Raw genomic sequence first — 16572 nt, 5'->3', positions numbered from 1 at the left:
GTTACTCAAGAGTAGTCGCAATAACCCTGACAGCATAGAAATGAAATTAATAATAATAATATAGCGGTACCTCTGCTTACGAACGCTTCCGAGTTACTAACTCCGCTAACCCGGAAGCAGCTGCTCCTGGTTGCGAACTTTGCCCCAGGATGCGAATGGAAATCGCGCGCCAGAGACCCCATTAGCGAAAGTGCGCCTCAGGATAAGAACGGTTTCAGCTTAAGAACGGACCTCCGGAACGAATTAAGTTCGTAACCAGAGGTACCACTGAAAAGCACATTGCAAGAAGAAGAAAAAAGGTGCTTAGACGTTCTGTTGTGTCGACCGTAACCTAGGTTTAAAATGCCATTTGGCAATGAGATTATATTTCTGAGTTTCTAATACTGCAGAAGCGGTTCTCTTTCTCTGAACAATGTTGGACTCTCCCTTTTGAAATGTCACCGAGCTTCTGCTGAACTTTCCTGTCAGTCTCTCCCGCCTCGCCCCATGCCCACCCCGGAAACAAAGAGCGGAAACAAAGGAAAATGTTTGCACATGGCCAGTCACAGGCCCACAAACTTCTAGAAGTGAGAAACACTGCAGAGCTGTTTGATGTAGAAATGCAGAGAGCAAACATCCATTGAGCGCTGGGTATGAGCAAACACACCTCCATTAGTTACAAAGGGCGTGGAAAAATCTCTGAAATGGGCACAGTGGGAGATTCTCCTCCTATACAGGTTGGGGTTGGTGGCCGGACCCCATGACCTGGGGATCAGCCGCAGAGTCCTTAGCATACCTGCCAAGTTCCTCTCTGAAAAATAAGGGATCGGACCGGAAGTAGCGCTGCCGCCATTTTGGAACTGGGCGGAACATGCTCAGAAGCGACTTTTGATGCTGCTGTGCCCAGTTCCAAAATGGCCGCCGCACCAGAAGTCGCGCTGCAGCCATTTTGGAACTGGGCAGAGCAGCATCAAAAGTCGCTTCTGAGCATGCTCCGCCCAGTTCCAAAATGGCCGTCGCGCCAGAATAAACCGGGGGGGAAACAAAAAAAATCGTTTTTTCAGCTGGGGACAGCTGGAAAAACGGGGGTTTCCCGGGGAATACGGGAGACTTGGCAGCTATGGTCCTTAGGCTTGGTGCGTATTCCAACAGAACATCAGGAAGAACTTTCCGACAGTAAGAGCTGTTTGACAGTGGAAGGGATTTCCTTCGGAGGTGGCGGACTCTCCTTCCTTGGAGGGTTTTAAACAGAGGTTTGGTGACCATCTGTCCTGGATGCTTTAGCTGAGATTCCTGAATGCCAGGGGTTGGACTAGATGGCACCTGGGGTCCCTTTCCAACGCTTCAATTTCCAGGATATCTGAAAACGCTCGACCTTCCCATAGCTGCCAAGTTCTCCCCTTTTTTCAAGGGAAACTCCCTTATGCTGAATAGGCTTCCTCGCGAGAAAAGGGAAAACTTGGCAGCTATGGACCTTCCACAGATCTCCCCATTACAGCCGTACCTTGGTTCTCCGACGTAATCCGTGCCGGAAGTCCGCTCGACTTCCAAAAATGTTCGGAAACCAAAGCGCAGCTTCTGATTGGCTGCTGGAGCTTCCTGCGGCCAATTGGAAGTGGCGTCGTACGTTTGGCTTCCAGAGAACGTTAGCAAACCGGAACACTTACTTCCTGGTTTGCAGCATTCGGGAGCCAAAACGTACCTGTACCAAGGCGTTCGAGAACCAAGGGATGACTGTACATAGAAAGGCAAACGTTAGTTCAATGTACTACCGTGTTTCCCCTTTTTTAAGCCGTAGTCATAAAGTAAGCCATGGCAGGATTTTTAAGATTTTTAAAATATAAGACATACCCCGAAAATAAGACATAGGTCTACCTGCAGGGTCGGCGCCCAGCAGCGAAGGTGGGAACGGGGCCGAGGACGCCTCTGGCCAAAAGTTTAGGGGGGGTGTCGAGAAGTTCCATTTGGCGGGGGGGGGGAGTTGGAGGGAGGGAGGCACTGCTGACTGGGCTTGTTGCTTCTGTTTTCTTTTCACATTGTTTGTTCCTGTAAAATGGCAACCCCTGGGCGAAAGCAATTGATCCTCGCCTATGTTGCTTTCCAGGGTGGTGGGAGGGGGGAAAGAAAGAGGGAAAAGATGTCGGCGGGGAGAGAAAACGCGTGAGTCCTCTCCCTTTCTTTCCTGCTTAGCCAGCTTGTGGGCAGGCCGAAGCAATCGAGCCAACGTCTCTAATAACAGAAGCTGTTCTGTCATTAGAGACGTCGGCTCGATTGCTTCGGCCTGCCCACAAGCTGGCTAAGCAGGAAAGAAAGGGAGAGGACTCACGCGTTTTCTTTCCCCGCCGACATCTTTTCCCTCTTTCTTTCCCACCACCCTGGGAAGCTTCCAGGCTGCTTACTTGATCCGGCGGCCTGCCGGGTCAGCACTGATCAGCGCTGCACGGAGCACCGGATCGAGGATCCGGTCTGCAGAGTCAGCGCTCAGCAGCGCCGTGCTGGATTGAGGAGGCGATGCTCCGTGCGGCGTTGCTGGGCGCTAACTCTGCAGACCGGGTCCTCGATCCGGTGCTCCGCGCGGCGCAGCAACAGCCAAGCGCAGCACGCCGAGCCAGCCAGCACCCTCACCCTCGCCACTGCTGCGGGCACAGGCACGGGCATGTCCCCCACCGGCGCCAGCCTCAGCAGCAACGCCAGTAGCGATGCCTGCATGGTGCAGCTCAGCCCCACGGCAGCCCCTGCGCTCCCGCTCCAGCCACCTGCGCGAGCCATGCTCTACGGCCTCGGCCCCCCGCTCAGCACCACCAGCAGGTCCACCGCAGCATCGGGGGAGGAGGGGAGGAGGGACTTTTCTGCCTATGCCATCCGTTCTCGGCTTGGTTTGCTTAGCGTCGCCTTTGTCATATGCCACCATTGTCGATTATGTCCTCCGGTTTCACAGAATTGTGGAATTGGAAGGGACCACGAAGGCCCTGCAATGGAGGACTATTGTGCCTCCAACTCCCCCCTGCCAAATGGAACATTCCCGACACGCCCCCCTTAAACTTTTGGTCAGAGGCGTCCTCCTTGCTGTGCGCCCTGAGCTAGCGGGACCCAGCAGCAGCAATGCTGGCCGCGGTAAGGAGGGGTACTTACAGTAATAATATTTTTTTAAAAAAGACACCCCCCGAAAATAAGCCATAGGCGTATTTTCTTGAGTAAAATTAATATAAGACGGTGTCTTAAAATGTGGGAAACACGGTAGTTACAGGTAGGTAGCCGTGTTGGTCTGACGTAGTCGGAACAAAAAATAAAAAAATTCCTTCCAGTAGCACCTTAGAGACCAACTAAGTTTGTCATAGGTATGAGCTTTCGTGTGCATGCACACTTCTTTTTGACACAGAGTCGTTGATTAGTTTTAATATACTTTTAAAAAAAATTCTGGATTTATCACTTTGGAAGGGGAAGGGAATCTTCTACCCGGCCCAAATCTATTTCAGACTACACTCTCTCTCTCTCTCTCTCTCTCTCTCTCTCTCTCTCTCTCTCTCTCATATCCAGTTATTTTTCTCGCTAATGGCTCCTGATCTAATTTCACTCTAATGTAAGCCAAGGCCCATTATCACTCCACATTTATTTTTTTAATATTGAAGATGCTGGAAGGAACCATCGTATTCCTACTCAACCGCAGTTACAGTGTTTTCTTCTTGTTGATCTGTACATCTTATTGAATGTTTAAAGCTGTATTTTTTAAAAACAAAACAAAAACAACACAACACAGCACACACACACACATATTCTGGATTAAAATAAATATGAATATCTGAATGTGAAGCCTGAAGGGAACGATGACAAATGTACAGTATTTACAGGTTTTTTTGGGGGGGGGGCTTCATTTTAAATATCCAGCCTTTTAGAGGGGCTGAAGATTCTACCGATCAAGCAGTGCTTGCTGGTTTTCTTATAGAAGGCGGATGAGGTTTAGCAATGCAGAGTTCAAGCATCACCCAAGGGAGAGGAAAGACAAAAGGAAGCATCCATTTCTGCTCAGAGCATCATGGGAAGCAAACACATTACACCCGGTAATTATTCTGGCGGCAGAGTCTCAGATGAGCTTTTCCCGCTCCTTGCTTGGGGCTTTTTAGAGCCAAGCTGCAGAAGAAGCCATTTAGCTTCCCTGCCCTGCCCACCCCAAAAAAGGAAGCGTGGCGTAGTGGTTTGAGTGTTTGACTTGAGCTCAGGGAGACGTGGATTAAAATCCCCATGCGGCCACGAAAGCTCACTGGCGAACATTAACAGGCGAGCAGGGGCAAGTGGCGCAGGGCGCCAGGGCGCCAAGTCCTGGAGGGCGCCAGGGAAGAGGCGGAGGCTGGACACGGTGCCTCCCAGCATCAGCTCGCTGCCCTCACCCACCTCCGCCATGCTGCGCCGAAACAGCGCTGCGCCCGAAGCCTCCGCCTGCTGTGGCCACCGCAGCACGAAGCGACCAGCTGAGCCGGGAGCCGCCGCATCCAGCCGCTGCCCGCCTCTTCCCCGCTGGAGGAGCTGCCCTCCAGCCGCTGCCCGCCGCATCCAGCCCCGCAAAGCTGGGCAAGTCCTCCCTAAAAAAAGGTTGGCAACTCTGGGAAACCGGGGAGGGGGGGCGCCAGAAGGATCCTTGCACCACGGCGCCGGATACGCTTAAGAAGGCCCTGCAGGCGAGCCACTGTCTCTCACTAGTCCGGCAGCCTGTTTTGCACCATGATTGGTGAGAAGAAGGTTTGAGTTCCACTGCATTTTGAGAAGAAGCCTTATCTCCTGGGGGTGGGGGTGATCAACCTTGATCCCTTGTGGCAATTGCAGCGCAAGCAGCTCACTGCAGGCAAGGAACCAAGATGCTCCCTGCCCTTTGGAGCATCTGCCCCTCCTCAGAGGTTGTGTAAACTGCCCCTGCCCCTGTGTCAAGGTCCAAGGCGCTCAGGGCGAGCCGTTATTTGGGCACCTGCAGAAGAGCACCCCACACCCGTTTCTGCCTTGGGAGCAAAAATACGTACAATAAAAATAATACATTAACGAACTCGCACCAGTTGCCTTTCAAAATCTTCTCCCTCATTCTGTCTAACAGTAGGTATAGCCCAGAGAGAGAGACACAGAGCAATCCTACACAGACTTGCTTATGAGTAGACCACGGCAACACAGACGGGCTTACTTGGGAGTTCACAGGACTTATCCTGCTGATGATTTAATTAAAAAGAAGTGGCTTTAGATAGAGCCCTGGGTCCGAAGGAGCCCAGTCCTAGTAACCCAGGGGTCTTCAGCTCCCCCCCCCAATAAAATATTTAAGGGGGTTGTTCCTCCCCCAAAAAAGGTTGATCGGCACTGCCATTCAAATGATGGGTGTGCACTGAATCACATGATCGATGATGCAGGGCGGGGCTCCCCCCCCCATATTTTATTCAAGGCTGGGTCCATCGACCGTGTCATAGCTGCCAAGTCTCCCGTATTCCCTGGGAAATCCCCGTTTTTCCAGCTGTTCCTAGCTGAAAAAACGGATTTTTTTTGTTTTTCCCCGGTTTATTCTGGCACAGCGGCCATTTTGGAACTGGGCAAAGCAGCATCAAAAGTCACTTCTGAGCATGCTCCGCCCAGTTCCAAAATGGCGGCAGCGCTACTTCCGGTCTGCTACTTCCACCCGGTCCCTTATTTCTCCGACAGCAACTTGGCAGGTATGGACCTTGTCACCATTTACACTGATGCAGCTGTTTTCTTGCCAACGTTCAGCTTCAGACGACGGACCCCAAATGCCTAACTTTATACACCTCCGTTGGGTCTCCCCCACCCAACAGGCTTTACTCAACTGCCCACCCCCTGTACGACAAGGCCCCAAACGCTGCAAACTTATCTCATAGGGGAGGTGTTGCACCCCACTAAGAAGGGAATCCAAGATGGATGGGAGTTTCTTAAAGGTGAAACATTGAAGGCTCAAACCGCAGACGATTCCAGGAAGAAAGGAAAGTGGGAGGCATCTAAGGAAACCGGTGTGGCTGCCTAAGGAGCTTACAGGTGAGCTGAGAGTTAAGGAAGGGCATGCATGAGAAATGGAAGAAAGGGGAAATCACAAAGGAAGAATATACACACGAATAGCCAACAGTTGCAGGGGGAAGGTCAGGCTGGCTAAAGCTCAGAATGAGCTCAGGCTTGCAAGAGAGGTTTGCGGGGGGGGGGGGGAAGGTTTCTTCAACTATGTCTGAAGAAAGAGGAAGAACAATGGCAGGTCCTCTGCATGGAGAAGACGGAGAAATGCTACTGGGTGACAAGAGAATGGCGGAACTACTCAACACCGACTTTGCCTCTGTCTTCAGCCAAAAGGAAAGCGATGCCCAACCTGGTGATAACAGAATAAATGATAAAAAAATTCCTTCAGTAGCACCTTAAAGACCAACTAAGTTTTTATTTTGGTATCAGGGGTCCCCAGACTTACCGGCGTTTGGGCGGAGGATGGGGGAGCGCGCGCCTGTGCGGGCCGGCGGGCGGGGGAGTGCGCGCCCGTGCGCATGCGCACAGGCATTTACTGGCGCGGCGGCGCGCTTCCAGGGTGGAAAAGGCGCCGAAAATCCGTTGTGCGCATGCGTATGGGCCTCCCCCGACCCGGAAGTGCACCAGAAATGACCTCTTCCGGGTCAGGAGAGGCCCATACGCATGCGCACAAAGGATTTTCGGCGCTTTTTTCCCGACCCGGAAGAGCGCTGCCGCGCTGCACGCCGTAAGAGCGGGCGGCGTGCGGCGTCGCGGGCCGGATTGGCAGGCCAATTGGGCCGCATCCAGCCCCCAGGCTGTAGTTTGGGGACCCTGGTATGAGCTTTCGTGTGCATGCACACTTCGTCAGATACACTGAAACAGAATCCACTAGACCCTTATGTATATTCAGAGGGTGGGGGTGATGGGAATGGGTGATGGGCTGATGGGAGTGGTAAACCTGTAGATGGCTGTAAACGACTGTTGATGACTGCAATTGGTCCTGGGGGGAAGCATCAACAGTCGTTAACAGCCATCTACAGGTTTACCACTCCCATCAGCCCATCACCCATTCTTATCACCCCCACCCTCTGAATATACATAAGGGTCTGGTGGATTCTGTTTCAGTGTATCTGACGAAGTGTGCATGTACACGAAAGCACATACCAAAATAAAAACTTAGTTGGTCTTTAAAGTGCTACTGAAGGAATTTTTTTTATTTTGCTTCGCCTCAGACCAACACGGCTACCTACCTGTAACTAGAATAAATGATGTAAGGAGGGAGCTGAAGCCCAAGATAGGAAAAGAGGTAGTAAGGCAACACCTAGCTATTTTAAATTAATTCAAATTGCAAGGGCCACAAGGGTGCTAAAGGAGCTTGCGGATGTAATCTCAGCGCCTTTATTGAAGATCTATGAGAATGCTTGGAGAACAGGTGAGGTCCCTGCAGACTGGAAGCAGGCAAATGTTGTCCTCACCTTCAAAAAGGGGGGAAATAAAGACCCAGGTAACTACTGACTGGTGAGCTTGACCAGGAAAGGTCCTAGAACAGATAATTCAACCGTCAGTCTGTGAGCACCGAAAAGAGGATGCTGTGATTACTAAGACCCAGCATGGGTTACTCAAAAACAAGTCATGCCAGACAAATCTCATTTCTTTTTTTTGAGGGGAGTTACAAGCTTGGTGGATCAGGGGAATGCTGTGGACATAGTTGATCTTGATTTCAGTAAGTTCCTCATGATATTCTTACAGAGGAATGTGGGCTGGACAAGGTAAATGTGAGGTGGATTTATAGCTGGTTGAATGACTGAACCCAAAGAGTACTTATTAATGGTTCCTCATCATCAGGGGAAAGTGCCGCAGAGTTCTATCCTGGGCTCGTTGTTCAACGTCTTTATTAGACAACTTGGATGAAAGAATGGAGGGGATGCTCATCAAATTTGCAGATGACACCAAACTGGGAGGGGTAGCGAATGGCACAGGAGACAGAATTGGAGAACTGAGCCAAAACTACTGAATTTGAATGTGGACAAATGTGAGGTTCTGCACTTAGGTAGGAAAAACCAGCTGCACAAATATAAGATAGGGGACACCTGGCATGCCAGTAGTAGATGTGAAAAGGATTGAGGGATCTTAGTAGACCCCATGTATGGAAGTGAGAGCTGGACCATAAAGAAGGCTGATCGCCGAAGAATGGATGCTTTTGAATTATGGTGCTGGAGGAGACTCTTGAGAGTCCCATGGACTGCAAGAAGATCAAACCTATCCATTCTGAAGGAAACCAGCCCTGAGTGCTCACTGGAAGGACAGATCGTGAAGCTGAGGCTCCAAGACTTTGGCCACCTCATGAGAAGAGAAGACTCCCTGGAAAAGACCCTGATGTTGGGAAAGATTGAGGGCACTAGGAGAAGGGGACGACAGAGGACAGGATGGTTCGACAGTGTTCTCGAAGCTACGAACACGAGTTTGACCAAACTGCGGGAGGCAGTGGAAGACAGGAGTGCCTGGTGTGCTCTGGTCCATGGGGTCACGAAGAGTCAGACACAACTAAACGACTAAACAACAACAACAGTAGACCACTAGCTTCAGATGAGCCCACAGTGTGATGCAGCAGCAAAAAAAGGCTAAAACTATTCTAGGCTGCCTCAACAGAAGTAAAGCATCCCGATCAACGGAAGTAATAGCACCCCTCTATTCTGCCCTGGTCAGGTCACGCTTGTGGTCCAGTTCTGGGCGCCACAATTTAAGAAGGAGGTTGACAAGCTAGAAGGTGTGCAGAGGAGGGGGTCCAAGATGGTCAAGGGTCTGGAAGCCAAGCCTTATGAGGAACGATGGAATGAGCTGTGTATGTTTAGCCTGGAAAAGAGGAGACTCAGAGGAGATATGAGAGCCAACTTCAAATATCTCAAGGGTTGTCCCATGGAAGAGGGAACATGCTTGTTTTCTCCTGCTCCGGAGGTTACAAGAAAGGAAATTCCAACTTAAACATTAGGAAGAACTTTCTGACAGTAAGAGCGGACAGTGGAACAGTTTGCATAGATCAGGCTTCCTCAACCTCAGCCCTCCAGATGCTTTTGGCCTACAACTCCCATCATCCCTAGCTAGCAGGACCGGTGGTCAGGAATGATGGGGATTGTAGTCTCAAAACATCGGGGGGGGGGGCTGAGTTTGAGGAAGCCTGCTTTTGTTGGACTGAAAGCAAAAGGGATGGACTAGATGGCCCGCAGGATCCCTTCCAACTCTGTCTCTGTGGTTCCATCATTCTTGTTTAGACAAGCCTACAGACCCTTAGAAAGCTGGGCTAATTTAATATGTTTTAACATTTAAAGAAGGCTTTAAAAAAATAAAATAAAGTGGTGTGTCCTTTGTTACCAAATAAACAAGCAAAGGTGCGCAGCGCGATGGCGGCATATATTAAAACCCAGCATTACGCAATTACGTTGAAACATTTTGAGCAGGAGGGGGAATTAGGCCGGGGGGGGGAGCCCTGCGAGGTAGGCCACCCACCAGCCAACAATCCTTCCCCCCTTGGCGTCCCCATCCTCGCTGCAGCAGCGCCGCCGCCCCCCTCCCAAGGGACGGTCCAGTTCCTTCCGCCATTTAGCCCCCTCCCCCAACGCCTTGCGGGGGAGGGGGAGAGAAGAGCGGGGGAGGGGAAAGGGAAAGTGTGAGGAGGAAGAATGGGAGGCGGGGGAGGGGAGGCGCCCCCCGCCCCACGCTCTTCGCAGGCCTGCGGGCCGCGTGCTCTGCGCTCCGAGGGCCGCCCTTGCTTCCTTCCCCCGTCCATCCCTGCATCCTCGCTTAGTTACCTGGCCCTGGTAGTAGCCTCCTCCGGCGCCGGGATGCCCAGGGTACGCCATGGCCGATGCGCTCCTTGCTTCTGCAGACCAGCCCGACCTCGCCGGCTCCGCGCCTCCTACTCTCGGGGGAGGTCCGGTTCAAACCATTGGCGAGGGGCGAGGGGGGAGGCAGGGGGAGGGGTCTGGCCAAAAGGGGGGCCCCTGGGCGCCCCTCTGCAGGCGCTGGAGAGGTCGGGGGCTCCAAGGGAGCTCCAATGGGACTCTGGTCACCCCCCCCTCGCTCAGGCTCTGCAAAGGGGGTGGGAATGCTGGGAATGACTCTCGGAGGTTCCCCCCCTCCCTGCCCACCGTCGTGGTACGAGCCGGACTTCCTCCTTCCCGGGGAGGAAAAAGAAAATGGAAACTTTCCCTGCGCAAAGGGAAAGTGTTTTGTGCAAAGCGCGAGGGCGCTTTTACCTCGCAGGGCGTTGCGCGTGTTCCGGGGTGCGGGGTGTGGGTTTCCTTGGGGGTGGAAGAGGAGAAGGTTGCGTGCAAAATGCATGCATCAATATAAATACACACACGCATGCCTTTATTAAATATGTATATTTCAAGGTTGCTGGAAAGCTAATGGAATACATGGCCTTGTTGTGAACCGCCCTGAGACCTCCGAGTATAGGGCGGTGTAGAAATAATAATAATAATAATAATAATAATAATAATAATAATAATAATATATGCGCGCCAGTTCTCATACCATCTCCACGTGTGGGCAATCTTACTGGAAGGTCGGGGCCTGCTGGGAAAGAAAGCCGTTCTTCATGCAGCACAGTTAAACTGTGGAACTCGCTGCCACTGGAGGCAGGGGAGGTCACCAACTTGATGCTTTAAAGGGGGATTGGACAAATTCATGGGAGAGGAGAGGGCCATGAACGGCTTCTAGCCAGGATGGCTTTGCACTGACTCCACGGTGGAGGCAGCAATGCTTGTCAGTAGCAGTTGCTGGAAAGGACAGGAGGGGGAGAGTCGCTCTTGGGTTCGAATCCTGCTTGCGGGTTTCCCACAAGCATCTGGCTGGCTGCTGAGAAGAGAACGCTGTGCTAGATGAGTCACGGACCTGATCCAGCCAGATGTCCTTATGTTCTTGCATGTGGCTTTACACCAGATGTGGGAGACTTTTGGCCCTCCAGATGTTGCTGAACTACAACTCCCAACTTCCTTGGCTGTGCTTGCAGGGGCTGGTGGGAGTTGTAGTTCAGGAACATCTGGAGGGCCAAAGGTCCCCCACCCCACCCTTGTGTTACACTCCAGTGAAGCGTGTTTTGACACTGCCAGCCGTGCTTTCCTAAACATTGCCATAATTTCAATTGGGGGGTGCAATAGTAAATGATCTCTCTAATGAGTATTTAAAGAATCGCTTTGTAGCATCAGGGAAGCGGATGTCCCCTTGTCCCTCCAAGGGACATATAAACTCCAAAGTTTATATGCCTCTGAACTCCATACTAAATGTTGGGATACTCCCTCAATATCATATCAAGAGACTCTCCATCTCGATCTCAACCACAATGCTATTCGGTTTATTATTATTATTCTGAAGGAAATACCTATCCATTCTGAAGGGAATCAGCCCTGAGTGCTCACTGGAAGGACAGATCGTGAAGCTGAGGCTCCAATACTTTGGCCACCTCATGAGAAGAGAAGACTCCCTGGAAAAGACCCTGATGTTGGGAAAGATGGAGGGCACTAGGAGAAGGGGACGGCAGAGGACGAGATGGTCGGACAGTGTTCTCGAAGCTACCAACATGAGTTTGACCAAACTGGAAGACATTATTATTATTATTATTATTATTATTATCCTTCCTCATGCCAGTGAAATGCTCAAAATTGCACAATGGCATCATAACACTATAACAAAATTATATATATATATACGGTATATATATATATATATATATATATATATATATATATATACTGTATATCTTCACTGTGCCACATGGCTCTCTGCCATTTTGGCTGCAACAGAGTAACACGGCAGCTGCTGTGGAAAAACAATATAAAATGTAATTGCTCCCCTTCACATGTTTCCTTACACTTTTATGCTTGTCCATTTCCAGAAGCTGCAGTTGTAGGCGGAAGATCACACTCCCTCGCTCGCTCTGTTACTTTCCTGCCCCCTTTGTCTGCATTTAGCAACTTTTGTATCTGACGGGGAATTCTGGGCCCTCGAGAAAAGCAGGAATAGGCAGCTGTCTCGTATGCCGATTCTTCTGCTGTTCATCATGCACACACAGGGCTCCACAACAGGTTTGCTATATTTAATTCTCCCGGACTAAATCCCCACTGCATTCTGTAGGGCTTAACCTCCCCCCCCCCCAATAAAGTGTGCTAAGGATTTGCAGGTGTTAATGGGGAATAAAGCTCACTTAAGTCTGAGACTCAACAATAAAGAAATATGACTGGGGGGGTCAAGCTGTCTGTGGGTCCTCTTGGAAGGCCCAGAGCCCTCAGGGGCCTACTTTTTAACCTTGTGTAGGGACGCAGGTGGCGCTGTGGGTTAAACCACAGAGCCTAGGGCTTGCTGATCAGAAGGTCGGCGGTTCGAATCCCTGCAACGGGGTGAGCTCCTGTTGCTCGGTCCCAGCTCCTGCCAACCTAGCAGTTCGAAAGCACATCAAAGTGCAAGTAGATAAATAGGTACCGCTACAGCAGGAAGGTAAACGGCGTTTCCATGTGCTGCTCTGGTTCGCCAGAAGCGGCTTTGTCATGCTGGCCACATGACCTGGAAGCTGTACGCCGGCTCCCTCGGCCAATAATGTGAGATGAGCGCGCAACCCCAGAGTCGGTCATGACTGGACCTAATGGTCAGGGGTCCCTTTACCTTTACCTTGAGCAACTGGGGAAATGAGTATAAATTTCTGGGTGGGGTTCCTGCTTTCGTGTCCTTAATTGGCTGACTAACCAACCTGCCTGCACTACAACAGGAGTTGCTTAGTAACAGAGAAGCATTGCTTTATTGCGTTACAGAGTTTAGGAGACAGTTAGCAACAGGGCGACAATCAAACAATCTGAAGCGGCTGCACACCCTTTTCTCCTGCAGAGCTGTGTGTACGGAACCCACAACCTTCCAAATGACAAATTGTATTTGACAGGTTTAAGCTAAGCAAACCGTGCAGCTGCTTTGCAAACAGGTTGGACTCTATTTTGTAAAAGGATGGAGTGTTTTGTCGCTCACAAACAGCAGGTGATCCTGTACCTGTTTACTCAGAAGTAAGCCCCGCTACGCTCCAGCAGGTCGGAGGAGGGTGTTGTGTAGGAATGGGCAGTTTGTGACCCTGTAGGTGTTTGAATCATAGAATTGTCGGGATGGAAGGGACCCGGAGGGTCATTTAGTCCAACCCCCTGCAATACAGCGATCTCAACTAAAGCACCCCTGGCAGATGACCGTCCAACCACTGCCTAAAACCTCCAATGTTATTGGACTTAAACTCACAGCACCCTGGCCATTGGCCAGGACAATTGGGGCTGGTGCGATTTGAAGTCTAAAGGACCACAGGTTTTCCACCCTCGTAGCCATATTTGCTTTATTAAAACTCCCAGTGCCGTCTTGCAAGTACACATAGCATCACATTGGCTCAGGGCAGCCAATGTGGCTTTCCCTAAATGACAACAGGCTGTGGATGATGGGAATTGTAGTCCAATCCCATCTGGAGGACCTGCCTCTTCCTGTACACCCATGGCCAACATCACCGGATAAATCAGTTCGTTGTTATAAACTGGGGTAGACCAGGAGATTATTAAACTCAGGGTTGGGGGTCCGAGCCCCACGTTGGGCAAAAGATGCTTGCATTGCAGGGGGTTGGACTAGATGACCCTCGTGGTCCTTTCCAACGCTACAATTCATATATATGTGTGTGTGTGTGTGTGTGTGTGTGTCTGTCTGTCTGTCTGTCTGTCTGTCTGTCTGCAAATGAGACATGAAGGCTGGCAACATCAACCTTGCCATGTTGTGGACGACCACAGTGCCTGGAGACAGACAGACAGACAGGTAGTGACCAGAGGAGAAATGACCGCTGGGAGGAACACAGAATAAACGCCCTGGTGCATCTGCAGCAGCACAACCGGACGCCTTCACCTGCCCCAGCTGCAACAAAACATGTCTCTCCCTTATCGGTCTCTACAGCCACCGCAGGCGCTGCAAGTTCCAACAGTTTGACTTGACCCCCAAAGGCACACTCCTCCACTGCCTCCCGAGACAGACGGATGCCAACCATATATGTATTAGGGGTAGGCAATTGCATTCATATCACCCAGCAGTTCCTGGGAATAGGGTGAGGCCTCGCACCTCGCCCTAATAATAATAATAATAATAATAATAATAATAATAATAATAATATATTTATACCCCGCCCATCTGGCCGGGTTTCCCCAGCCACTCTGGGCGGCTTCCAACAGAAAAATAAAACACAATAATCTATTAAACATTAAAAAGCCTCCCTGAACAGGGCTGCCTTCAGATGTCTTCTAAAAGTCTGGTAGTTGTTTTCCTCTTTGACATCTGTTGGGAGGGGGTTCCACAGGGCAGGCGCCACCACCGAGAAGGCCCTCTGCCTAGTTCCCTGCAACTTGGCTTCTCGCAATGACATAGCTGCCAAGTTATCCCTTTTTTTAAGGGATTTTCCCTTATGCTGAATAGGCTTCCTCGTGAGAAAAGGGAAAACTTGGCAGCTATGCAATGAGGGAACTGCCAGAAGGCCCTTGGTGCTCCCTTTTTCTAACGTAAAGCTCCCATTGCATGCTCCCTGCCCCACCCATTTCCCAGGAACTGGGATTTCCCAGGAACTTCAGCTGTTCCTTATCTGGCTCATCATCTCCCAGCCTGCCTCCACCAGCCAAGGCCCTGATCCTGCATGCATGCAGGAGGGACGTTCAGGAGAGCAGAGGAGTCCCTGGCAATCCTTCACACTGCCATTTAGGATGTGAAAAGAAACTTGCAGACACTTACTCTGTTATCCTTTGGTGGGAACTGCATACCTCAGCCTCTTGATAGGGAAGGAGTTTCAACGGCCCACACCTATAGAAAGAACTTAGAGGGAGGAAAAATAAAATTTATAGCGCAATAGCTTGATTTTAAATATTTAAGAGACTTCCTGTGTCTCATCTAAGTATCATTTATTTCTGTTTTTAAAATAGCATCTCACCTGTGCACTGTGTCGACCAGCTTCCTAGTAACTGAATGGACAGGGGTGTATACCATAAATAATCACCTTGGTGAAATAAAAACTAAGCTGTAGAGTCAATTGTAAACATTTGTTTTTCCCCAGGTGAGACCAGAAAGTTTCTAATGTTATATATTAGTCATATTTTTTCCCCCTTTGGAACTGGGTGCAATAAATCACACTTGAGTTTTCCTATTATAATCACAGCTTTTCCGTTTCACCATAAAGGAAGAATGGATACAAAAACTTATGGGATATGCAGAAATGGCAAAACTTGCCAGAAGAATAAGAAATCAGGATAACAAACTTTTATATATATAAAAGAATGGAAATGGTTTATCTGTTTGCAATTTTCTTGCAGTCCAGGGGACTCTCAAGAGTCTCCTCCTGCACCATAATTCAAAAGCATCAATTCTAAGGTGCTACTGGAATGATTTTTTAAAATATTTTGATTCAAAACAAGCAAGCAGAAGGTTCATTATGTTTGGGTTATTCCTTCAGAGAGTACAACTGGTGGAAACTGGTTCTGTAATCTCTTTCTCCCAAGGTCATGCTGACTATCATAGTAAGGCCAGGACGAGTCTGGATTTCACTCTCTTTTTTCATCTCTCTTCCTTCTGGTGTGGTGTTCTGTACTTAGTGTTGAGGTTTAGACATTATAAATTATTGTGAGTTTAAGTTAAGTCTGCTGCAACTGGATTTCTTACGGACAGGGCCAATCCTGAGTGTATTGGATTTGTGACCATTATACTCATCTGCCTTCAGTTGCAGTAAAGTTCTGCTGGATGAAATAGTATTGCCTCTGGTCTATTTTGGGGGGGGGGATCCTGTTGTTGTTTAGTCGTTTAGTCGTGTCCGACTCTTTGTGACCCCATGGACCAGAGCACGCCAGGCACTCCTGTCTTCCACTGCCTCCCGCAGTTTGGTCACACTCATGTTGGTAGCTTCAAGAACACTGTCCAACCATCTCGTCCTCTGTCGTCCCCTTTTCCTTGTGCCCTCAATCTTTCCCAACATCAGGCTCTTTTCCAGGGAGTCTTCTCTTCTCATGATGTGGCCAAAGTATTGGAGCCTCAGCTTCACGATCTGTCCGTCCAGTGAGCACTCAGGGCTGATTTCCTTCAGAATGGAGAGGTTTGATCTTCTTGCAGTCCATGGGACTCTCAAGAGTCTCCTCCAGCACCATAATTCAAAAGCATCCATTCTTCGGCGATCAGCCTTCTTTATGGTCCAGCTCTCACTTCCATACATCACTACGGGGAAAACCATAGCTTTAACTATACGGACCTTTGTCGGCAAGGTGATGTCTCTGCTTTTTAAGATGCTGTCTAGGTTTGTCATTGCTTTTCTCCCAAGAAGCAGGCGTCTTTTAATTTCGTGACTGCTGTCACCATCTGCAGTGATCATGGAACCCAAGAAAGTAAAATCTCTCACTGCAACGTGTTTTAAGTTTTTACTCTGCTAACTATACGTTGAGTTCTGCTCTGATGAATATTGAGTAGAATTCCATGACAGTTCCATGTTCCCGGTGCCTTCTCATTCTATATTCTCTGGAAGAATGCAAACCACCCATGCCACTTCCCTAGTTGAGAGCACTTGGATGAAAACAATGATAAACCCCTAGT

At 49.8% G+C, this 16572-nt stretch overlaps 1 protein-coding gene across 4 annotated transcripts in view; it reads right to left on the bottom strand.

The window, feature by feature from the left end:
• SRI (sorcin) overlaps window positions 1–14973 on the bottom strand; it is a 30350-nt gene extending 15377 nt beyond the window's left edge. The window contains exons 1-2 of one of the 4 annotated variants that reach the window (XM_060281035.1): window positions 14930–14973; window positions 14734–14814 (exon numbers count right to left, since the gene is read on the bottom strand). In XM_060281035.1, the coding sequence (XP_060137018.1) occupies window positions 14734–14760 (27 nt within the window). In that variant the 5' untranslated portion in view covers window positions 14761–14814; window positions 14930–14973. Of the gene's footprint in view, window positions 1–9758; window positions 10072–14733; window positions 14829–14929 lie in introns of those variants that run through there. The other 3 variants (XM_060281036.1, XM_035129819.2, XM_035129820.2) reach the window with 3 other exon arrangements.
• Window positions 14974–16572: the final 1599 nt, after the last annotated feature.

The sequence above is a fragment of the Zootoca vivipara genome, chromosome 12 (genome assembly GCF_963506605.1).
Source record: "Zootoca vivipara chromosome 12, rZooViv1.1, whole genome shotgun sequence".
NCBI classification, from domain to species: Eukaryota; Metazoa; Chordata; class Lepidosauria; order Squamata; family Lacertidae; genus Zootoca; species Zootoca vivipara.
Note: the sequence above shows the minus strand (reverse complement) of the source record. Positions and strands in the feature narration are given on the sequence as shown.